General features: G+C 46.7%; 1 protein-coding gene across 1 annotated transcript in view; it reads left to right on the forward strand.

Annotated features, from left to right (window-relative positions):
• The first annotated feature begins 1,896 nt into the window (after positions 1-1,896).
• LOC106576124 (metabotropic glutamate receptor 8) overlaps positions 1,897-25,371 on the forward strand; it is a 392,665-nt gene continuing 369,190 nt past the window's right edge. The window contains exons 1-2 of the mRNA XM_045699730.2: positions 1,897-2,027; positions 6,736-7,518. Coding sequence (XP_045555686.1) covers positions 6,964-7,518 — 555 coding nt within the window. The 5' untranslated portion in view covers positions 1,897-2,027; positions 6,736-6,963. The remainder of the gene's footprint in view (positions 2,028-6,735; positions 7,519-25,371) is intronic.

Genomic DNA, 25,371 nt, shown 5'->3' on the forward strand with positions numbered 1-25,371 from the left:
CTGCACACCACTGTTGTATTGCGTCGTTATTCGTCTGTTTGTAGCTTGCCTGTTAGCTCACACGATTCTTGCCATGCTCCTTCGACCTCTCATCAGTATACACTCAGTTTATTCGGTACTCCCATTTAGTACCGGGTCTGATCCCCCTTTGCCTCCAGAACAGCCTGAATGCTCCGGGGCATGGATTCTACAAGTCGGAAATGTTCCACGGGGATGTTGGTCCATGCTGACGCGATGGCATCACGCAGTTTCTGTGGCTAAGAAAGGAATGATTGGAAAATAATTGTGGTTCCAACCCCTGCTTTAGAGTGCAATAAAAATAGCATACAAGCTGTTTTACTATGACTTCTGCAGTGTATGGCCAGATTAATCAAGTCTAGAGCCCTGAGGAAAGAAACTTGCATTTTGAAGGCCTCCCCACTTGGCATCAGAGAAACATTTCTGCCGTTTAAAGCTCATTTCTTGCAATTCTACACATTTGTCCATGGGGCAGAGAGAATTTTGCAGTGTAAAGCATAAAGTACAGTGCATTTATGTTCAAAACAACATTCTTAGGTAATACACGAATTGAGTTGATCATTGGTGTCAGTGGAGGCTGGTGGGAAGAGCTATAGGAGGATGGGCTCATTGGAGTCAAACATGTTGTTTCCATTCCAGCCATTACAGTGAGCCGTCCTCCTATAGCTCCTCCCAGCAGCCTCTGCAGCCAATGCTGTACATGCGTCTAAGGGTAAAGATTTAATTTGGTTGAATAATATTACATTATGCTGTGTTGCGCCCTCAACATTTTTTCCTTGGACTACTTGCCCAAAATTCATCCAACTTGTTGTTTCTAGCTATATTCATAAAAGATTGAAACGTGAACGTTTTATACACACTGAGTGTACAAAAAATTAGGAACACCTGCTTTTTCCATGACATAGACTGACTTGGTGAATCCAGGTGAAAGCTATGATCCCTTACTGATGTCACTTTTTAACCTGTCTCCTCCTCTTCATCTACAACGATCGAAGTGGATTTGATGAAGGAATTTAAAGGCTTTTATTTAGCCTTTTAGTTTATTAGGTACATCACCCCGATCAGGAAAATGGTTCGCTCTTACAGACAGTGAATCACGTGGCCGTGGCTTGCTATACAAAGCAGCCAGACAGGCCGTGTGTATGTTATACCGTATTTTGCGATCAGTTGCAGTACCTCATCTGACCCACAGGCGTCCCCGAACCCTATTTTATTAAGAACCACTGATCAGAAGAGCTGTAGTCAATAGTTTCCATAAATGGACATGACCGGTGTTTCGGTTCTAGACCTACTGTCGGCTACGTAACACTAGATGGCGGTAGTGCTCTATCTAGTGAGGCGCTCGCCTCCTCAAGTCATGACACCATTTCATCACGTCTCGCACATCACCGTCATTAAACGCGAAAGGCTTTTTTTTTTCTTGATGAATCAGTTGTCTGACATTTGATCGTCCGTATTCACTTTGGTTTGTTAATGACCAATATATAGCTTATCTGCAATATATCTGCGGAAGTCAAGTCATAAATGGATCATTGCAACCAATAGGCCTATTGATTAGAAATAACCTATTAACATGTAGCAACACATGTGTGTATTATGCAGAAAGTAGATATAGGCCTATTGATGTTGTCTAGTTTTAAGACATAACAGATTCATTTCATGGGACTCTGTCTGGGCAGACGCATCAGAATATGACTGCTTAACTGTTGCATTCCAAACGCTTTCTGTGTCATCTATGCTACATATAAAAGGTGTCGATGCTGATAAAGAAAGAAGGGGATATGTGGAGAGAGAGAGAGTGAGAGAGAAAAAGAGAGAGTTGGGAGACCAATCGCTGCTGGGTGGGTGTTTTTTTTTGTGTGTGATTCATTTGGCGGAGACGCGCGCTGGGCTGCTTGGCTGGACGGCTGCATGCGCTGTCCCTTTCAGCACCGAAAACCCGAGGCGCGTGCATCTCTGAGTGGGATGCGAAGGAGCGAGGATCACTCAATCAAGTCACGGAAAAGCAGGTAGGCATTTTTGAAAATTACATATTTAGTTCAATAGTTTTCGTATGTCTGAGAAGGTCCCATCAAACATAATTCTTCCCCCTCTCTCTCCCTCTATCTGAAGAATCCATCGCTCTCCGTCCATCTGCCTTTTTTTTCTCCCTCATTGTTAAATTAATTACCCTCGATGGTTCTGCAAATAACCCCTTAAATAACTATTTATCCTTTCATTATCGACATGCATAGTTGATGTTGACAATCCACGGTATCGTTAATCAGAGTCGTGACCTGTAGCTAAATGAGAGGGTTCAGGTTTGGGAAAGGAAACTGCTGAGGTCCGCAATGAAGTTCCGCTATTGACCCAAAGGAATGCGCTCTCTGCTCTGTTCCGTGCGCCAATGAACTGCATCCCCTCTGATGCCATTTAGGAACGATCCATACATCTGATCTTATCCGTAGCCCAAACGTCTTGTTTTGTGATCTAACTAATTATAATTAATATGGGAAAATTAGGTGAAAATAATTGGGATATCAATAGTGTGATTTTCAGAGCTCACGGAAAAGAGGCGCATTATTTCACACACATGAAGGATGCTGTCTCAATCTATAGACACAAAATGTTATATTGAACTTGAATTAAAAACATTACGGTTGGATAATGTTTGTATCTAATTATATGTAGCCTACCATTAAGACATCATTAGGTCGTTATTTCTCTTTGGAGCACAAACACGATGTGTATACCGCAGCTGCCTGCTTCATGACACTGCTTTAATCAGTCGTATGTGTCAGAGGGTGGTGGGGGTGTAGCCCACATTCATCCCTATCTATCCCCGCAACAAACCCACGAATCATACCAACCACACCACTTCCACCACGTCTTCTGCGAGGAGTTCCGTTGCTTCTCTCATCTACAAGAACGGGTCAAGGGAATTGTGAGGATCACAAGTCAATTTAGGGGGGAACCGTTGGAGGGATTTGGGATGTGTTTGATTCGTTGCCGTTGGTTGGTGTCTTTACCTGCCTGTGATCTGAATGCAAAAAAAAAACTAATGTCATATTCAACGGGTGCGGTGAGAGGGGGAAACGAAGGAGGAGGAGGAGGAGGAGGGAGAGGAACGGGCGGGGAGATGGGAGAGAGAAACGAGCAGAGGGAGGGGGATAAAATAGCAGAGGGAGGGAGAGAGAGAGAGAGAGAGAGAGAGAGAGAGAGAGAGAGAGAGAGAGAGAGAGAGAGAGAGAGAGAGAGAGAGAGAGAGAGAGAGAGAGAGGCGAAAAAGAGAGAAAAGCTATCACTTAGTGAAAAGCAGTGCGCTCCCCAGAGAACGTCTCTGTCCATGAGGAAACCTAATATAATGACCAATAGAGAGGATGGTGCAGCCTGACACCTAGCGATTGGTGCAAATTAAAAAGTTAGATGGGCCAGCCTCTGCCTCGCAGGGTAATACTCCCTTCTTCTTACTGCCAGCAATAATGATCACACTGCTGGAATGTCTACCTTTCGGTCAATTATCTCTTATTACTGAGTCAAAAGTTTCAACCCGAGCAGGAATCAAATCAAATCAAATTTTATTGGCCAAATACACATGATTAGCAGATGTTATTGCTGGTGTAGCGAAATGCTTGTGTTAAGGTTTTATTGCAGAAATGAAATAAAATGGTGTAAAAGAAAACAATACGTTGAAAGATCCATTCTTACACTGTAAAACCCAAGGCATTATGAACTCAAAAACTTCTAGTAAGTTGAACTCAAAGTCAATGAAAAGTCATCATTACTTAAAATGTTTGTGGTACTGACTCAAAACTAAATGAGAAGTCACATCAACTTTATTTTTTTAAAGTTATTATAAAAAATAACAAATTAACTTTTTTTCCCAGCATGCTCTACTGCAGGTAGATTTTTTTGGAATTGTTTTTAATATCTGTGTTTTTGCATGTACATTGAGGGATGGATTGATACATCTTATGCTACACAAAGATAAATAACATGTTCTTTTTCTGAACTAATCTAATAATTTAGTTGGATTTTTGCAACCCCTTACTGAAATTATTGTTCCAGTTTAAATGCAGTCCTCATAATTTCCCAAGACCTTGTAATCATTGTGAATGCAGATTGTATGTGAATGTGAATTCCAACTGTTAGATGTCCTAATTCTGTCTGGATTCTAATAGGAATTACACATCACTTTGCAAGCCGGCATAATGTGACTTGCAGTTAGGGGTGCAAAGTTCTTGTAAATATCACAGATTTTCCAGAAATTGCAGTTGGAAGATTCCTGAAAATACTTCAACCAGGACTTTTTTGAAAATCTGGGAAAGTTACTAGAATTTGGTTTGACCTCAAAATAAGGCCTTACATGTAACGTATTGTCATAAAGATTTTAATGATAACATTCACCTAGGAACTTACTTGGGGAAGGCCACAGGACTGAAAATGAATCAATTCAACAACCATTTCTCTGTCACTAACAAATACAGTCATGGGTGGTAACTCTACAACTCACTCGAAAAGGCAAGGCACTCTGGGAAACTATATTGGGATGCGTGGCTTAGTGGGGGCGTTACTCAAAGTCTTCAAGCTCATACGACTCACAGTGACTATAGTTTTTGAGTAAAGACTACAGAATCACTTTAAGTAACTGTACTCATATATATTAAGTCCAACGGATTTCCTCAGAACTTTTGAGTAATGACAGCACATTGGGGTTTACAGTGTACGCGTGAATACAGCCTGAATAGCCAATTAGGAATATAACCTAACCATAAAGGTACACTGTTTTATATTAAAATGCGTGTGCCTTACCCAATTGCATTAGACATTTTTATTTTTTATTGTTTAAGTGCTTGGTAAAGTGCTATAGTAACGTTATCCTTTCAAGGTAAATTATTCATTTATTTCATAGCTGTATAATTAGCAACCATAGGAACTATACACTGTACAAAATATTATGAACACCTGCTCTTTCCATGACAGACTGCCCAAGTGAATCCAGGTGAAAGCTAGGATCCCTTATTGATGTCACTTGTTAAATCCACTTCAATCAGTGTAGATGAAGGGGAGGAGACGGGTTAATGAAGGATTTTTAGGCCTTGAGACAATTGAGATTGTGTATGTGTGCCATTCAGAGGGTGTATGGTAGTCGGTGCCAGGCGCACCGGTTTGTGTTAAGAACCGCAATGCCGCTGGGTTTTTCATGTTCAACAGTTTCCCGTGTGTATCAAGAATGGTCCACCACCCAAAGGACATCCAACCAACTTGACGCAACTGTGGGAAGCATTGGAGTCAACATGGGCCAGCATCCCTGTAGAACGCTTTCTATATCTTGTAGAGTCCATGCCCCAATGAATTGAGGCTGTTCTGAGGGTAAAAGGTGCTGGTAGGGGGGGGTTCTTCATTTTTTTTGTACACTCAGTGTATCTGAAAGTGCTGTTTGTGTGGAAAGGTGAGCGTCTTTGAAATATGGGTACATAGACGGCGAGGGAGGGAGAAATATTACCACGATGTCCCGAATATACATTAGGATATTTATATGCAATGATGCTGCAGTCCCCTAGCATCTCAGCATCCTAGAATTGTGCAGCCGGTTCAGCCCACACAAGCATACTGCGCAGCATCTGTGCCTTTTGGAACGCACACGGACGCGCGAAAAAGTGGTCACGGCGCTCAGCGGGAAGTTTAGACCTATTGAGCCAATACTGCCGTATGTACGTTATAGCTACGAATGTGAATTTCTCGGATATTTTCACATTCTAGTGTTATTAATGTGCCCTTCTATCTATCTCAGAAGAATATCCACACATTTGACTATTTTGGGGAAGCGGGTGTGGTCAAACCATAACAGATCATACACACTATTAGGAAGGCCCTCTTCGTCTGTCTCAATGATGGTCTTTTCCTCATGCCTATGTTTTGTCTGAGGAATATTGAGTGATGATATGATATGAATGATAAAAGTTTATTAGCGGGCTACAGATAAACTAGGTCGGCCAGTGGATATTATGTTTTGAGGTGAAGAGGGCACCCAGTAGCCTAATCTGATTGGCCAGCAATGACATCACTTACATTCGTGAAGGACATTCAAAGCGGGAATGAGACCAGCAAGAAAACTAAGAGAGTTAAACCAAACCTGCTCCACGAAAGCCTTGCCTCTTCTCACTGACTTGTGTACTAGGATGGCTTGCTACATCATTACTGTACTGTTTCTGATGATAATGATTAGGTAGCTGAGGTGACACCTTCCAGGTGTTGATTCCCATACAGCTGTCAGTCAAACAGGTGTAGAACCAGTAGATGTTTATACTGAATGATTACATACTGAGTAACCTTCACCCTGTCCACGTGAATAATGCATTCGGGACCATTGTTGATGTGTTTGACAGGCTTGGCACTTTGTGTTTGACAGGCTTGGCACTGACGGATAGGATGGACTTATCAGTGGGATAGGATTGGCGGTTGTGTGTGTGTGTGTGTGTGTGTGGGTGTGTGTGTGTGTGTGTGTGTGTGTGTGTGTGTGTGTGTGTGTGTGTGTGTGTGTGTGAGGGGAGAGGGGGCTGTACTGTGTGTGTTGCAAATGCTCATCTCCCTTGCTCTTGAATCTGGGAGACAGGCGTTGCAGCATGAACAGTGATTTGTGTGTGTGTGTGTGTGAGGGAGGGAGGGAGAGACTATGTGTACTAGATGACTGAGGCACTGACTGCTATGTGTTCTCTGTGTGTGTATATCTTGCAGGGTCTGCTGAAGATGTGAGTTCAGGATTACAATCACTGCAGCTGCACTCACCTCCTCTCTCTCTCTCCCCTCTACTGGGACATGCATGCCTCATGGGCCTGGGACATCTTAGAGCTGCCTGCTAACTCCTCCCCCGGGGTACTGACGCCCTTTCACCCATGATCCCGCCCACAAACTCCACGGTAACTCCTCGGTAACTCCTCCCACAACCGCCACCCAACTGTTACCATGGCGTTGTCAGAACACCAACGCCTTCCTTCCCTCCTCGCCACACGCCACTTCCTTTTCCACTTCCTTGCCTCAAGTTCTTGGCTCCTCCCTCTGGCCTCTCCTCAGCGAATCACGGACCCCACCATCGGTACTGCGCCCAATCAGGAGTACGCCCACTCCATCCGATTGGAAGGCGACATCATCCTGGGCGGCCTGTTCCCGGTGCACTCCCGGGGGGGAGGTGGCGTGCCCTGCGGGGAACTAAAGAAGGAGAAAGGGATCCACCGTCTTGAGGCCATGATGTTCGCCATCGACCTGATCAACAAGGACACGGAGCTGCTCCCCAACATCACCCTGGGGGCCCGGATCCTGGACACCTGCTCCAGAGACACCTACGCCCTGGAGCAGTCGCTGACCTTTGTCCAGGCCCTCATCGAGAAGGATGGCTCGGACGTACGCTGTGCCAACGGCGACCTGCCCATCTTCGCCAAGCCTGATAAGATCGTGGGGGTGATCGGGGCGGCAGCCAGCTCCGTGTCCATCATGGTTGCCAATATACTGAGGCTGTTCAAGGTAAGGACACTGGAACGGGTCTGGGTTGGTTTCTGCTGGGTCCGGTTTAGTTTGACTTGAGTTTGGTTGGGTTAGTCAGGCTGGGTCTGGTCTAGTTTGACTTGAGTTTGGTTGGGTTAGTCAGGCCGGGTCTGGTTTAGTTTGACTTGAGTTTGGTTGGGTTAGTCAGGCCGGGTCTGGTTTAGTTTGACTTGAGTTTGGTTGGGTTAGTCAGGCCGGGTCTGGTTTAGTTTGACTTGAGTTTGGTTGGGTTAGTCAGGCCGGGTCTGGTTTAGTTTGACTTGAGTTTGGTTGGGTTAGTCAGGCCGGGTCTGGTTTAGTTTGACTTGAGTTTGGTTGGGTTAAGAACCCTGCCGGTTTCAGTGTGGGTGATGTCATGGTTTGTGTTTACATTGGTGTTGGAGCCATGCGTGGAGCTTTGTGTTGTGTTTGTGTGGATACGATGGCACTGTGTGTGTAGGTGTTGAACACCAGCCACTGTGTGTTGGATGTAGGGGGTCTCTTTACAGTGAAATGGAGTATATTGCTGGCTGCCAGGGTCAGGGCTTCATCATGTCTATCTGCTCCTCCTCCTCCTCCTCCTCTTATCCTCTCCTCGTCAGATGGATGCATATTGTTCCAGCAGGATATTACCCTGGCCAGTGTCTGTCAGTCAGAGCCATTATTATGTTCTAGAAGCAGCCTGGCTCCTGACATAGGTTCTCTGGTATTACACACAGAGACGCCACTTCAGCCAGCCGTGCTCACTCGCTACTGCAGGCAGATACAGTTCAATTGTGACAACCAATTAAAATACTGTCAATCTTATTAAAGAATACTCCACTTCACTCTGCCCCCAGCCCCGGAGACTGTGTGTGTGTGTGTGTGTGTGTGTGTGTGTGTGTGTGTGTGTGTGTGTGTGTGTGTGTGTGTGTGTGTGTGTGTGTGTGTGTGTGTGTGTGTGTGTGTGTGTGTGTGTGTGGTGTGTGTATGAGGTTTTGGGCATGGGAGTATGCTGTTAAAATTTGTTCTATGCTAGACTGGTCTAGACTGGGCTTTCTAGAACATGGAGAAACAATGAAATCAATTACTGTCTAGGGTACAAAAGCCAATTAATGGTAGAGTGGTTGGAACAGAGGAGTGTGTGTATACGAGCATAAGAGTGTGTGTTCCCGCCGTCATTAGTCGAACAAGGTTGATCGATGCGAGCGCAATGTGGAAATATGTGTCTCCTAATGATCCATGTGACATTCTCAGTCATACACCTTTGTCTTTTTTCTCTCTCTCGCTCTCTCTCTCTCGCTCTTCTCTCTCTCTCTCTTCTCTCTCTTTTTTATTTCTCTCTCTCTCTTCTCTCTCTTTCTCTTCTCTCTCTTTTTTTATTTCTCTCTCTCTCTCTCTCTCGTCTCTCTTTTTTATTTCTCTCTCTTTCTCTCGTCTCTTTTTTTATTTATTTCTCTCTCTCGCTCTTCTCTCTCTCTTTTTATTTCTCTCTTTCTCTTTTTTGATTTCTCTCTTTCTCTTTTTTGATTTCTCTCTTTCTCTTTTTTGATTTCTCTCTTTCTCTTTTTTGATTTCTCTCTCTCTCTCTCTCTCTCTCTCTCTCTCTCTGTCTCTCTCTCTCTCTCTCTCTCTCTCTCTCTCTCTCTCTCATCACTGCCCTTGTTCTGTGTGAGTGGCAGTGCTGTATTCTAAACCTGTGCATAATAATACTAAACATGATTTAGGGAGGATTCTGTCATGGAAACAGCACACACAGGGCCTTGATTTTGGGTCGCAGTGCCTCGTTCTCATTTTACTAATAGGATTTAGAGCAGGGGATTGGTAGGCGTGTGTGTTTGCATTGTAGCATTTCTGTGTGTGTGTTTGTGTATATGTATACCCTGAGTGTACAAAACTTTAAAAACACCATCCTAAAATGCAGTTACACTGGGAGAAATTAGATGGTGGATGGTTGTATGGACGTTCCAGCCTTGGATAGCCCAACCAGACACAACCGTTTCCCTCCAGTAACCCTTCCTCCTTGCTGCTTCCTGTTTCACCCCCTGTCTCTCTACAGAGCAGGGCTGGTAGTGGACACAGACTGTGGGTATCTCCTCCCTCCGTTGGCCCCTGTTTGGCAGGTTAACCAGGCCTACACCTGTCCGGGCCTGCCTGGCTGGTTAGGTATTGATTGAGAAGCTCCAGAGGGGCCAGGTGGGTAATTATACTGGATCACTGTTTAGACAGGTTCGGGGTCCATTCTATTTCAACCATTTCAATTGAAGAAAAGGTCAGATAGAAAAGGAACGTTAATGATGCCTTTCCCATAATTTACCTCGCTTTTCAAAATCAATTTGTGCTGGGGAGGAATAAGGGGTGTCTGTGCGTGCATGTGTGTGTGAAGGTTTAGTAGATAACGCGGCACTCCAACAATGCAGCGTCTGGAGCAGTATTATCTGCTGCGATGTGTCATATTACCCATAGTCTCTGTATTACTGTGTTACTATTGTCTGATAGGATGAGGAGAAGATCATTGCTCCTAGTCTACCCATGAATCTCTCTGCTCCCAACGAGCCAAGAGGGAGGAAGATTGAGGGGGTGTAATGGAACAATTATTTCAGAGTCTTGCTGAGCATCAAATTGGCGAGAGCAAATATTTCCAGGCCCCCGGAACGTGATGCACTCTGTAGTTGAACTAAGAACGCGTTGATAAAAGAGGATCATTTCAAATACTGCTCAGCGAGTTATTAACTAACCGTGGTGCTCCGTTACACTCCGAAGACAACAATTAGATTGGAATGAACAAATACATGCTCATGAATCACACAAGGCACGTAGAAGTCATCGTGATGATTTCGCCCTCTGCATTGAAGAGTTTAAAGGACAGAGTTACTGATGGCCAGAAGGCTTCTGAGGATGTGATTGGACAGGTCCAGACAGAAAGTGTGCCAATATGTGTCTGTTTTACTGTGAACTGAGTCAGGGAGGACGAGAGAGAGATTGAGATCAACGGAGAGAAATCGAGAGAGCGTCTCAGGAGTCTCAGGAGTCTGATGATTGTGCCGTTGATCTCGTTAATGATGAGAGAATTAAGTGGCTGATAATGAAGCCAGGGGTTCTTCACATCACAACAACAACAACCCGGAGATCTCATTAGGGAGGAGAAACTGACTGCTTCCCAAATGGCACCCTATTCCCTGTGCACTACTTTTGACTCTCTCTGCCCGTCTCAAACAAGATGGGGGGTGCGAAGGCCCTCACTAACGAGGAGAGCTCTAATTGTCCGTCTCAAATTATTTATTTTCAGGCAGGGACGACCTACTGATGATTCATCAAACGAGCTCCACTGGCAACACACACACACACACACACACACACACACACACACACACACACACACACACACACACACACACACACACACACACACACACACACACACACACACACACACACACACACACACACAGCTTTTTGAGTGAAGTTTGTTTACATGTCTACCAGTTTCTCCTCAAGCTCTTTGGGAGTGAGTCGAGGTCACCAGAGTTTGTTTTTATAATCAACCTGATTCTGGAAAGCCTGGTGGTAGAATGTGTGTTTGGGGCAACTATCCCTTTAAGAGAATGGCGGTAACAAGTGTTTTTGGGTCAGGTCTGTTGTGTTGTGTAAGGGGTGAGAGTAGTGTGTGTAACGGGTTTGTGTGAGGAGATTGTGTAATGGGTGTGGGTGTGAATGAAGGAGTGTATTTGGGGTGCATGTGTTAGGCTTGTGAGTTTGTCTGTGTTTGTGTGTATGTGGATGTAGGAAGTGTGTTTGAGGATTGTACTTGGGCTGAATGTGTAAGATGTGGTGAGTTTCAAAAGTCTCTGTGAGGAGTGTTCTTGGTCTGTTTGTGTTAGAAGTGTGTGTTAACAGTGTTCTTGGTCTGTGTGTGTTATAAGTGTGTGTGTTATAAGTGTGTGTGTTAGCATTGTGCTTGGTCTGTTTGTGTTATAAGTGTGTGTTAACAGTGTTCTTGGTCTGTGTGTGTTATAAGGGTGTGTGTTATAAGTGTGTGTATGTTAGCATTGTGCTTGGTCTGTGTGTGTTAGAAGTGTGTGTTAACAGTGTTCTTGGTCTGTGTGTGTTAGAAGTGTGTGTTAATAGTGTTCTTGGTCTGTGTGTGTTAGAAGTGTGTGTTAACAGGGTTCTTGGTCTGTGTGTGTTGGAAGTGTGTGTTAACAGTGTTCTTGGTCTGTGTGTGTTAGAAGTGTGTGTTAACAGTGTTCTTGGTCTGTGTGTGTTAGAAGTGTGTGTTAACAGTGTTCTTGGTCTGTGTGTGTTAGAAGTGTGTGTTAACAGGGTTCTTGGTCTGTGTGTGTTGGAAGTGTGTGTTAACAGTGTTCTTGGTCTGTGTGTGTTATAAGCGTGTGTGTTATAAGTGTGTGTGTTAGCATTGTGCTTGGTCTGTGTGTGTTATAAGCGTGTGTGTTATAAGTGTGTGTGTTAGCATTGTGCTTGGTCTGTTTGTGTTAGAAGTGTGTGTTAACAGTGTTCTTGGTCTGTGTGTGTTAGAAGTGTGTGTGTTAGAAGTGTGTGTGTTAGCATTGTGCTTGGTCTGTGTGTGTTAGAAGTGTGTGTGTTATAAGTGTGTGTTAGCATTGTGCTTGGTCTGTGTGTGTTAGAAGCGTGTTTGCGCTGTTCTCTGAAACTTGCACCTGCCTCTAAGGAGGTCCCCAGGGTTGAGCAGGAGATGTGTGAACTCTAGTGCCTGACTGAAAATGACTCCGTAGGCTGCCTCTTATAAACCGCCTGTCAGAGTGACACACTGCAAAACAGCTCCCCATGCATGGCTTTTTCCTGAGAGAGAGACTGGCTGGTTATTATTAGGAAGTATATCTCTATGGCTAGTCAAAGAAAGATGGTTCCATGGCATGAACAACAGCTTTGTTTTTGTTGTTGAACAACATAAGGAGACTAATGGGGGTTTGATACTCAGTGGTTGGTTGTCTTGGTTGTGATGAGGGATGGAATAGTCCCAAAGGGCAAACCCCAAGCTAAATCCCCCTCACCTCTGTACTTTACAAGTAATTAGAAAATATTCAAATTCTATATTTGACCCAGGTTTTGTGCACTGGCTCCTACTGGCTCCTAGGGCTCGGTTAGAATACAGGGAACGAGAGGGTTGGAGGAGAACGAGGGGAAAAGAAGGGAAGAAAGATGAACTCTCCTCTCTTTTCTCAGCCTCTTGTCCAGAGGGAGCTGTTTCTATGTTTTATTAGCACACCAGCATTATTTATAAAAGGGTTGTGGGAAAACATGGATACAACATTAGTTGAGGAGAGAGAGCTGAAAATAGGCTGAAAAAGCTTTGAAACAGGTATTTTCTGTAGGCTGTGAATACTTAAATAAAGGTTAAATGGTGGTCGGCAGCACGGCACTATGGTTTGCATCATTCACAACTAAAGTTGGCAAATAATTCTATATCTAGTGTATAGGACCTGTTTCAAATGGTCAGTTTTACGCTCAACATAGTCACCTCATATTCACACTTGCTCAGGAATTGGAAAAATATCTCTTCTATATTATTCAGCTAAGTTCAATTATAATCTTCTTACTATAAAATCCTAAAATATAAAATAATGTCAGGGGACTTAAGCATATCTTGTCAGCTATAGGAACAAGCCTACAGCCTATAGAATGGCACATAGCCAGATAACATACAGTCGGCCAACTCATATTCTGTTCTTCTGAAATACATTTTCTACATATCATAACGTTTCTTTAGACCTGCCTAAAATAAACAATGGACTTACTGTGATGGTGTATATTCAATTAATTTATTCGACTTTTTAAAATGTAGATGTTCCAAATGCGCCCATCAGCAGCTGGGTGTGTGTGTGTGTGTGTGTGTGTGTGTGTGTGTGTGTGTGTGTGTGTGTGTGTGTGTGTGTGTGTGTGTGTGTGTGTGTGTGTGTGTGTGTGTATGTGTGTGTGTGTGTGTCTGTGTGTGTGTGTGTGTGTGTGTGTGTGGGGAGGCCTGCAGATGCTAAACGTGTTTATGTTAATTAACGGTCAACTACCGTGAGACCGGCAGTCTTTCGCATGACAATAACCGGCTGACGAAAGGTCATCACCGCCACAGCCCTAACGTAGACTTCGGCTTGCCTCCAGAAACACAACACCGAAGTCCAAAATGAACAAAAACGTCACAAAAATGTTGCCATAGTATATGCACTGTCCTGTTCTCTCAGAAGCCAATTCCCGGATTCATACATGAATGGCGTCATCAGGATGCCTATGTATATGTATATCCTTCCTCTCTATTATCCCCTTATCACATATCCCTCTGTCAATGGGTGGATTTACTGATTTACAGTGCCTTCGGAAAGAATTCAGACCCCTTGACTTTTTTCACATTTTGTTATGCCTTGTTCTAAAATGGATTCAATAAAAAAATTCCTCAGCAATCTACACACAATACCCCATAATGACAAAGCAAAAACAGGTTTTTAGATTATTTTTTTTTTGCAAATGTATTAAAAATAAAAAACAGAAATATCTTATTTACATAAGAATTCAGACCCTTTGTTTCTACAACTTGATTGGATTCCACCTGTGGTAAATTCAATTGATTGGACAGGATTTGGAAAGGCACACACCTGTCTATATAAAAAGGTCCCACAGTTGACAGTGCATGTCAGCGCAAAAACCAAGCCTTGAGGTCAAAGAAATTGTCCGTAGAGCTCAGAGACAGGATTGTGTCGAGGCACAGATCTGGGGAAGGGTACCAAAACATTTCTTCCGCATTGAAGGTCCCCAAGAGCACAGTGGCCTCCATCATTCTTAAATGGAATAAGTTTAGAACCACCTAGACTCTTCCTAGAGCTGGCCGCCTGGTCAAACTAAGCAATCAGCAGAGAAGGGCCTTGGTCAGGGAGGTGACCAAGAACCCGATGGTCACTCTGACAGAGCTCTAAAGCTCCTCTGTGGAGATGGGAGAACCTTCCAGAAGGACAACCATCTCTGCAACACTCCACCAATCAGGCCTTTATGGTAGAGTGGCCAGATGGAAGCCATTCCTCAGTAAAAGGCACATGACAGCCCGCTTGCAGTTTGCCAAAAGGCACCTAAAGGACTCTCAGACCATGAGAAACAAGATACTCTGGTCTGATGAAACCAAGATTGAACTCTTTGGCCTGAATGCCAAGCGTCACGTCTGGAGGAAACCTGGCAACATCCCTACGGTGAAGCATGGTGGTGGCAGCATCATGCTGTGGGGATGTTTTCAGCGGCAGGGACTGGGATACTAGCCAGCATCGAGGGAAAAATGAACTGCGCGAAGTACAGAGAGATCCTTGATGAAAACTTGCTCCAGAGTGCTCAGGACCTCAGACTGGGGCGAAGGTTCACTTTCAAACAGGACAACCACTCTAAGCACACAGCCAAGACAACACAGGAGTGGCTTCAGGACAAGTATCTGAATGTCCTTGAGAGGCCTAGCCAGAGCCTGGACTTAAACCCGATCGAACATCTCTGAAGATATCTGAAAATAGCTGTGCAGCATCGCTCCTCATCCATCCTGACAGAAACTCCCCAAATACAGGTGTGCCAAGCTTGTAGCGTCATACCCAAGAAGACTCAAGGCTGTAATCGCTGCCAAAGGTGCTTCAACAAAGTACTGAGTAAAGGGTCTGAATACTTATGTAAATGTGATACGTCAGTTTATTTTTAATGAATTAGCAAAAATGTCTAAACCTGTTTTTGCTTCGTCATGATGGGGCATTGTGTGTAGATTGACAATTTAATAAATTGTAAGATAAGGCTGTAACCTAACAAAATGTGGAAAAAGTCAAGGGGTCTGAACACTTCCTGAAGGCACTGTATATGCAGAGACTGAGGGAATATGTAACAGACAGGTGTATCTATTACAAGAAATCTAGCCTCCTTTTTTCCTCAACTCACTTTGAGACAAAAGATAGGTATGAAGAACCTTATCTTTAAGAGCAGGGCTGTGTGTGTGTGTGTGTGTGTGTGTGTGTGTGTGTGTGTGTGTGTGTGTGTGTGTGTGTGTGTGTGTGTGTGTGTGTGTGTGTGTGTGTGTGTGTGTGTGTGAATGCATACCTGTGTGTGTGCGTAGCTATAGAGAGAGACTGGTGAAACCCAGAGAGCAGAATAGTAAAAGGTAAGAAAGCCTTTAAACTGTGTTGGCCTTGTCCATGTATTTTTAACTGGCTGTCCTTTTGGATCTGTGTGAATAATGCATAGAGGGAGAGAAGGAATAGCCAATAAGTGTTTGTGTTGAATAGCCTTTGTTGCAGAGCAGGGCCCCACTGCGCCTCAGCGGCAACCCCTCTTTCATCCATCTCGCCATCCCTCCCTCCTCCACAGGCTACCTAGGGACCTGTGTGTGACTAAAGGCGTCAGCAAGTCTCAGTTCGGCTTGCGGCTAACTGAAGTCGACTAGGTGAACCCAAAGGGACATATTTTGGCATTTATTTCATTAGTCCATTGTTGTCATAGTCCCAAAATGTTTTTGCTTGTCACCAATCATGTTTTCAAGATATATAATTTTCAAAATACAGAAATCATATGATGCCGCGTTTTGCGTCATAGGATCCAAAATGCATCACACGGGGATGATTTCTGTATTTTTGTCTTTCTAACCCCTCTGACATCAATGCAAATTCAATCAAAAATTCAATCAAACACTTATCATCAAAACAGTATGCGCTTTTAAAACTCACCTCACTGTGATTGATCAATTTGAAGTTCAACAGCAGGTTGAAACTAAGTGGAAAACATGGTCATTGTGGATGTTGTTTCAAAGCCTAACACAACGAGTGTCAGACGGTTGCTAGGAGTGGTGGTAGGAGTCAGGCGCAGAGAGCAGAGGTACGGAACTTTGTGTTTATTTAAATAAAAACACAACACGATCGACGCCAACACAAACGGCGTGGAAAAAATGCCAAGTGCCCAAAACAGGTGCACAGCATGCATACAATATTACAGTAGTAAATCGCCAGCACATCCAACTACAAAAACACAACCTGACGCTAAAATAATCCCGCACAACACTGGGCGGGCTAACCAGGCTTAAATAACCAAAATCAAAAGACCAAATAAGGAACAGGTGCAAACAATAAGACATACCAAACGAAAAGGAAAAAGGGATCAGCGGCGGCTAGTAGGTCGGTGACGACGACCGCCGAGCGCCGCCCGAGCAGGCAGGGGAGCCAACTTCGGTGGGATTCGTGACAGTACCCCCCTCCTGACGCGCGGCTCCCGCAGCGCGCCGCCGGCGACCCGGAGGACGAGGCGCAGGGCGATCCCCATGAAGGCGGCGGAACTCCCTCAGTAGTGGGGGGTCCAAAATGTCCCTCCTGGGTACCCAGCACCTCTCCTCCGCGCCGTACCCCTCCCAGTCGACGAGGTACTGTAGGCCCCCCCCCGAAGTCTGGAGTCCAGAATGGCGCGTATCTTATACGCCGGGGACCCCCCAATGTCCAGCGGGGGGGGGGGGAAACCTCCGGCACCTCACCTTCCTGCATGGGACCAGCCACCACCGGCCTGAGGAGAGACACATGAAACGAGGGGTTAATACGGTAGTAAGATGGAAGTTGTAACCGGTAACACACCTCGTTTATCCTCCTCAGGACTTTAAACGGCCCTACACACTGCGGGCCCAGCTTCCGGCAGGGCAAGCGGAGGGGCAGGTTTCTAGCCGAGAGCCAGACTCGATCCCCTGGTGCAAACACAGGGGTCTCACTGCGGTGCTGGTCAGCGCTCTTCTTCTGCCGTCCACTCGCCTTTGTGAGTGCGTCTTGGACGGCTCTCCAGGTGTCCTTCGAGCGCTGCACCCAATCCTCCACCGCAGGAGCCTCGGTCTGGCTCTGGTGCCATGGAGCCAGGACCGGCTGGTAGCCCAACACGCACTGGAACGGTGACATGTTGGTTGATGAGTGCCGTAGAGAATTTTGGGCTATTTCTGCCCATGGCACGTATCTCGCCCATTCTCTGGGCCGGTCCTGGCAATACGTCTTTAGAAACATACCCACCTCTTGGTTCATCTAGGGACAGGGTAGTGTCCCGACAGGCTAGCTCACGGCGGACGTCCTCCCGGAGGCTACACCGATAGTGGTCCATCAGGGCCCTGTCGTTCCACCCCGCTCCAGCAGCCAAGGTCCGGAACTCCAGAGCAAAGTCCTGTGCGCTCCTCGTCTCCTGATGCAGGTGGAACAGCCATTCACGGCGGGTGAACTCGGGGTAGTGATCCCTTGCCGAGTCTGGGCCATACCACACTGCGTTGGCCCACTCCAGGGCACGTCCCGTTAAGCAGGAGACGAGGACGCTTACGCTCTCCTCTCCCGAGGGAGCTGGATGAACGGTAGCCAGGTACAAATCCAACTGTAGCAGGAACCCCTGGCACCCAGCCGCCGCTCCATCGTACTCCCTGGGGAGAGCCAGGCGTAGGGCTCCGGGTCCGGACGTCGGTGGAGGGGTAGATGGTGGAGGGGGATTTGGTGCTGGGGATGCGGTAGGGAGGCCACTCCTCTCCCATCGGTCCATCCTCTCCATCATCTGCTCCATCGCTGAGCCGATTCGGTGGAGGATGGTGGTATGGTGAAGGACCCGTTCCTCCATCGATGGGAGAGGAGGGGAGGCTGCTCCTGCTGACTCCATAGCTGGTGCGGGATTCTGTCAGACGGTTGCTAGGAGTGGTGGTAGGAGTCAGGCGCAGAGAGCAGAGGTACGGAACTTTGTGTTTATTTAAATAAAAACACAACACGATCGACGCCAACACAAACGGCGTGGAAAAAATGCCAAGTGCCCAAAACATGTGCACAGCATGCATACAATATTACAGTAGTAAATCGCCAGCACATCCAACTACAAAAACACAACCTGACGCTAAAATAATCCCGCACAACACTGGGCGGGCTAACCAGGCTTAAATAACCAAAATCAAAAGACCAAATGAGGAACAGGTGCAAACAATAAGACATACCAAACGAAAAGGAAAAAGGGATCAGCGGCGGCTAGTAGGTCGGTGACGACGACCGCCGAGCGCCGCCCGAGCAGGCAGGGGAGCCACCTTCGGTGGGATTCGTGACAACGAGCTTATGCATAGGCCTATATATGAGCCCCCCCCTCAAAAAAAACGGAATTAAAATAATGATTGTGCCGTTATACAATATTCCTTTCTCCAGCGTGCAGAGAGAGGGGCTGTCAAACGTTTATTGAAATATGTTTTGTTGTGAAAACCTTACTATAGATGTTCCTGAACAGATTTCACTTGGTTTCCAAAATTAAGCACTGGGTAGCTGCGGGAGCAGAGCGAGAGGAAAGGAAGGAGTTTACGGGTCTCAGATCTCTATAATTTGTCTTGTAGCGTGACGGCCACCCTCTGATTTCTATTATAATGTGACAGAGAGAGGGAGAGTGACTTCGTGTATGTGCGTTCATTGCAAATTGGCCAGTATTACCTAGTGTTGATTTTTCAGTGTAACATTTCTAGTGTTGATTCAGGAGTTAAATTAACTCTGTAAGTGTTAAAATAACACTCATTGGTGAAAAAGAACCCTAGTGTTGGTGTTAATAACCAGTGTTAACCCAAAACCACGCCCATCATTATCAATATAGCATGCTGTATTGCAGGTAGATTTTTTTGAATTGTTTGTTTCAATATCTCTGTTTTTGCATGTACAATACTGTAGGTTGTTTTTGCTTGTCACCAATCAACATCCCGGTAAGGGGGATGTTTGAGCAGCCAAAGGGAGAGGGGCCACCAAGTTTTCCGCCACTGCAGGTGACGGCAGAGACTGGAGACTGGCAAGGGGGTCTGGAGGACTTGTTAGATTTTAACACAATATTTAGCATCTTCAAAGTGGTATGAATTGCCAGTAAACTGGCTTTGGTGCTGGGGGTTTGTAGAGCCCCCTCTATCTAAAACCCACCATACTCTCTGCCCCACATACCCCCTGCCACTGATGTGCCTTCACTCCTGTTAGGCTGCTAATGTTCCTAACCTTAACACAGAGGTTGTAGAGAGCTTTACCTCCCACCCCTTCAAACTCTTCCAGGCTCGGAGTGTTAAAATCTAACATGTCCTCCAGACCCCCTTGCCAGTCTCCAGTCTCTGCCGTCACCTGCAGTGGCGGAAAACTTGGTGGCCCCTCTCCCTTTGGCTGCTCAAACATCCCCCTTACCGGCTCAGACAGTGCCTCCTGGACCTCCTCCAGGAATCTCTCCAGCAGCCTAAGAGACGTTATTCCTGTTTGCTGTGCCAAGACTTCCGGGCTTTTCCACCCCTCCTCTCCCAGCAGTCTCAGGTCACCCAGCCTTTGTACACCCCCTGCCATCAGTTGCCTCTGCAGGGTGGCCGACTGGACCGATCTCAAAGGGATGGCTGGGTTGTGGAAGATAGGCTCCTCCCACACCCACAGCCCAGGCTCCACACCCCCTTCTCGTGTGTGCCTTAGCAGCTGCCAGGCCCTCAGCATTGCAGAGTAAAAATCTGAGAGACCTGCTGTACTCAGCTGCCGGTCCAACCCTAATCCGCCAGCTCTCCTCAGCAGCGCGCATGCTGGTTCCCTCCAGCCAATATCAGTATGGTACAGCGGTCTCTGCACCGCCTTTAGCCGGAAAGCAGCCATCCTGCTCTCCAGTTCCACCAGGCCCTGTCCTCCTTCGTGGATGGTCATGTACAACACTGCCGCCCTCAGCCAGTGATGGCCAGACCAGAAGAAGTCCACCAGCTTGCGTTGCAGGTCTGCGAGCAGACCGGCGGGGGGGTTGAGGACAGCCAGTTTATGCCATCAGGTTGTTGAGCATCTTGATTATCAGCACCCTCCCTCTATATGACACTTGGGACAGGAGCCACCTCCACCTGGCCAGTCTTGACACCACTGCCTGTGACAGCCCCTCCCAGTTCTTCCTGACCCACTTCTCCGATCCCAGGTACACCCCCAACACTTTAAGCCCTTCACAACCCCACTGCAAACCCCCTGGAAGCAGAGGAGCCCTATCCCCCATGCCCCACATAACAGAGCTTTGCTCTTGCCCCAGTTTACCTTTGCTGATGAAGCTCCCTCGTACACCTTCAGACTGGTCTCTAGTGCCTGCATATCTTGACCATCCCTGACCATCACAGAAACATCATCTGCATATGCTGACACTGCTATTCCTGTCACCATTTCCATGCCTGTCCAGCACACTCCCTGCAGTCTTCTGCGTAGCAGTCCTAAAAAAGGCTCAATGGCTAGTGTGTATAACTGCCCAGATAGAGGGCATCCTTGTCGAATGCCCCGTCTCACCCAGACTGGCCTACTGAGCCCCCCTCCCACCTTAACCATACATGACGCCCCAGCATACAACAGCTTCACACATGTCAAAAAACTCTTCCCAAACCCAAACATCACATTAAACAGATACTCATGGTCCAAAGCCTTCTCTTGATCTAAAGAGACCAGTCCAAAGTTCACATTAGAACCTCTCGACAAGTCCAACATGTCCCTGATTAAGAACAAGTTGTCTGTGATTGAGCGTCACTGTACACAATATGTTTGGTCCTTATGTACTATCGAGTCCAAATGGGACTTCAGTCTGTTAGAGAGGACCTTGGCAAATATCTTGTAGTCCACACAGAGTAATGCCACAGGCCTTCTTAAGTTCACACAAGTCCCCTTTTTTGGGCAGGAGAGTCAGAGCCGCCCGACGGCAGCTCATCGGCAACTCTCCTACCCCGACGCATTCACGCAACACGCAAAAGAAACCCTGTCCAATTATTCCCCAGAATTTTTTATAAAACTCCACTGGGAGTCCATCGACCCCCGGTGCACGACCGGGGGACATCTGGGTTACGGCCTCTGCCAGTTCATGGGACAACAGAGGAATGTCCATTTCATCCCTCTGTGCCAGAGAGAGCTTAGGGAGTCCTGCGAACAAGACCAGGGCACACAAAGGATCACACACTTCTGCTCTATACAATTCAGTATAAAACTCCACAGTCCGCTCCCGCATCTCACCTACCACAGAGGTCACCCGCCCATCAGACAGCCGTAGACAACGCATACCCTTGGCTTCACTGCTCTGTCTTTCCAAACCAAAGAAGAAGGAGCTGGGAGCATCCATCTCCTTGAGCATGGAGAACCGAGCTCTTACAAGTGCTCCCTTTGCTTTAACCTGGAAAAAACTGCCCAGGTCCCTACGTAATTCAGCTAAATTAGCCTGGAGGCCTACATTGCCTTGCCCCACCATCTCTCCCTCCATCTCGCTAATACACCGCTCTAGTTCCCCCAATACTCTCCTAGCCTCTAAGGATGAGAGAGCTGTGTACTGTTGACAGAAAAGCAGAATTTGGACTTTCCCCACATCCCACCATTGGCTCAGAGACTCATACTCCTCTCTTCGCTGCCCCCACCTTTCCCAAAAGGTCTGGAAACCTGAGCAAAAGGTGGCATCTTGTAAGAGCTTTACATTGAACTTCCAATAGGATGCCTGCCGGGGCTCTGGTGAAATAGACAGCCGAGCCATGGTTATGTGACGATCCGAAAACCCCACCGGGAGAATGGTAGCGCCAAACAGCCTATTGCTCCGATTCCTAGACATGTAAAACCGATCAAGTCGGGCTGCACTCAACCTAGCCCCAAAAACCTTCACCCATGTATACTGTCTTGTGTTTGGATGTTTAGTTCTCCAAACATCCACTAGATCGAACTGATTAATAATGTCCCTTAACACTCCCACTGACACTGAATGAGGCTCTTCCCCATTTCTGTCTTTTGTAAAATCCATTGTACAGTTCCAGTCCCCTCCGACCACCAGCGTCTCCTCAGGCGCTACCTGTGAGAGTTCCTGTCTAAGACTCCCAAATAGAACTCCTCTTTCTCTCCCTGTATTAGGCGCATACACATTTATAAAGACAAAACCCATGTTGTTAATTTCTGCTTTAACAACAAGGAGCCTACCCCTACACACCTCCTTTGAGGAGCACATTTTTACAGACAGACCCGGTGCAAAAAGGACTGCCACTCCTGCACTAAGATTTGTCCCATGGCTCAACACACTTGCCCCTTTCCACCAGAGCCCCCAATCGACTTCATTCAACACATCGCTATGTGTCTCCTGCAGAAACAACACCTGTACTTTTTTTTGTTTTACATATTCACCCAACACATTCCTCTTTCCCGCATCTCTGGCGCCATTTATATTGAGCGAGCCTACACGAAGAGTCTCCATAAGAAGTGGGAGAAAAGCCAGTGGAGAAAAAGACCAATAGCAAAGCTCAAAAAGCCCCAGTGTCAGAAAGAAAATATACATCTAAACAGTGTCTGAAGGTAAACCTTTACGCACTGTTGTGACCCACTTCCTCAACCTAAACCGTTTCCTGGGTGAGAGGACACCATGCCCCTCATTTTTCATAGCATGTTGTACTGATCGTACAAACTTTCTTGGATCAGAGAAAAAAGCCTCAAGATGAACTTTTTTCCCCTTGGTCTCATTCAGGAACCTTGTCAGTTCTCTCAACATGTACTTAGACCCCTCTGCTTGACTGGCTGTCAGCTCCGGACCCATTGAAGAGGAGTCTGAAAAAAATAACTCCTCATCCTCTTCCTCAGACTCACTTTCCTCCTCATCTCTATCTCCCACCCTGAACACCTGCTCTTCCTCTCTGGTCAGGGCATCCCCCACAGCAACAGGCAAAGTTTCCATTGTGTCTTTAACCACACCCTTTTTCCTTTTCCGCTTGACACCCTCCTCCTCCCCTGCTAGTCTCTTACACTTCCCCACTATACTCTCCTCATCCACTAGCATAACCTGACTAGACCTAGCATCCTCTACACCACCCTCCATAGCATGACTAGGCCCAGCATCATTTACACCACCCTCCATAGCATGACTAGGCCCAGCCTCAGCTACACCACCATCTCTAGCCTGACTAGACCCAGCCTCCTCTACCCCACCATCTCTAGCCTGACTAGACCCAGCCTCCGCTACCCCAGCATCTCTAGCCTGACTAGACCCAGCCTCCGCTACCCCACCATCTCTAGCCTGACTAGACCCAGCCTCCGCTACCCCACCATCTCTAGTCTGACTAGACCCAGCCTCCGCTACCCCACCATCTCTAGCCTGACTAGACCCAGCCTCCTCTACCCCACCATCTCTAGCCTGACTAGACCCAGCCTCCTCTACCCCACCATCTCTAGCCTGACTAGACCCAGCCTCCGCTACCCCACCATCTCTAGCCTGACTAGACCCAGCCTCCTCTACCCCACCATCTCTAGCCTGACTAGACCCAGCCTCCGCTACCCCACCATCTCTAGCCTGACTAGACCCAGCCTCCGCTACCCCACCATCTCTAGCCTGACTAGACCCAGCCTCAGCTACCCCACCATCTCTAGTCTGACTAGACCCAGCCTCCTCTACCCCACCATCTCTAGCCTGACTAGACCCAGCCTCCTCTACCCCACCATCTCTAGCCTTACTAGACCCAGCCTCAGCTACCCCACCAACCCTGGCATGACTAGACCCAGCCTCTGCTGTCTGCATCTCATTACCCCCTGCACTTTGACCTCGATTTCCCCCACTGGCGCTTGTACCCTCACCTTGTCTATGGCCTTTATGTGGGCACGCAAAGCTCTTATGCCCCAAATCCCCACACTCAAAACACTGTAGACTATCTGTGCTGGCAAACCCTCCATAGAGCCCCTCCCCATGCCTCACTTTAAAATGCACATTTAGCTGTTGCTCATTGTTGTTCAGAAACATAAACACTTGCCTCCGGAACGAAACAACGTGCTTAACAGCATCTGCCTGAAAACCTGCCGACAGTACACGAAAACCGCTAGCAAACTTACCAAAACGACTCAGCTCTTTCCTGATTTGATCATTCGTAATAAACGGAGGCAAATTTGCAACAACTACTCTTGTCGAAGGGGTAGAGAGGGGTAACACTGGCACCAACACATCCCTTACAAATATTAGCAATTAGCAATTAGCCTACCAACCATATGTTCTCTTTTCATGAACACCACCACAGCTTTGTTCATTCTAGAAGCAGAATGTATAAATTCAGCTCCTACCTGTTCACCGACCGCGAGCAGAACCTCCTCCACCTTAACTCCATTCTCAGGAACACACCTGAAACCATGACGTATCGACAGCGTCTCCTCCGCGCTAGGCTGAGAAGCCATTGCGCACACCACACCTGGCAAACCCCAGGAAACTAACTCTGTCCTCTTCCACCCTAACTTTGAAAAAACCTGTGGATACCGCTAAAACAAATATTGCATTAACCCTCCACCATAGAAAATAACATGTAAAGAAAAGACCAAGAAAATAATCTAGAAAGTTAGTTAGGACAGAGCCCTCCACACCAAACACTCAAACTCCAAAAATCTCCCAGCATGCACTGCGAGAGAGACAGAGACAGAGACAGAGACAGAGACAAAGAGAGAGAGAATGTGCGTATAAGAAAATGTGTGTGGCACTGCAGTGCTAATCAATAGCTGCTCTCAGCTCTCCCTCTCTCTCCTCGCCTCCCCTCTCCCCCGTGGGGAAGGTGTGTATTTGCCTGAATAATTGCTGCTGTGCCTCTTCAGTCCCTGAAGTTTCCCACTTTTTCACAGACTAATAAGACTTCAGGTAGAAATTGCTCTCACATCAAGGCCTAGATCTTAACTGGTTAGCTGATGAAATACAGAACACTTGGTCTGCATGTGGGACCATTTTCATGCGTTTTTTAGCCAAAAACAGTATTGTGCTATTATAACATTCACATCTCAAATTGAATGAATTGAATTTCCCCTGTACACCCCCCCAACAGGGGCCCAGAGGTGTGACATCATGGCCCTTTGATCTCTCCAGCAGAGGGCCTGATGGGTAGCAGAGAGGCGACATCTCTCCTCTCTT

The sequence above is a fragment of the Salmo salar genome, chromosome 17 (genome assembly GCF_965601325.2).
Source record: "Salmo salar chromosome 17, fSalSal1, whole genome shotgun sequence".
NCBI lineage: Eukaryota > Metazoa > Chordata > Actinopteri > Salmoniformes > Salmonidae > Salmo > Salmo salar.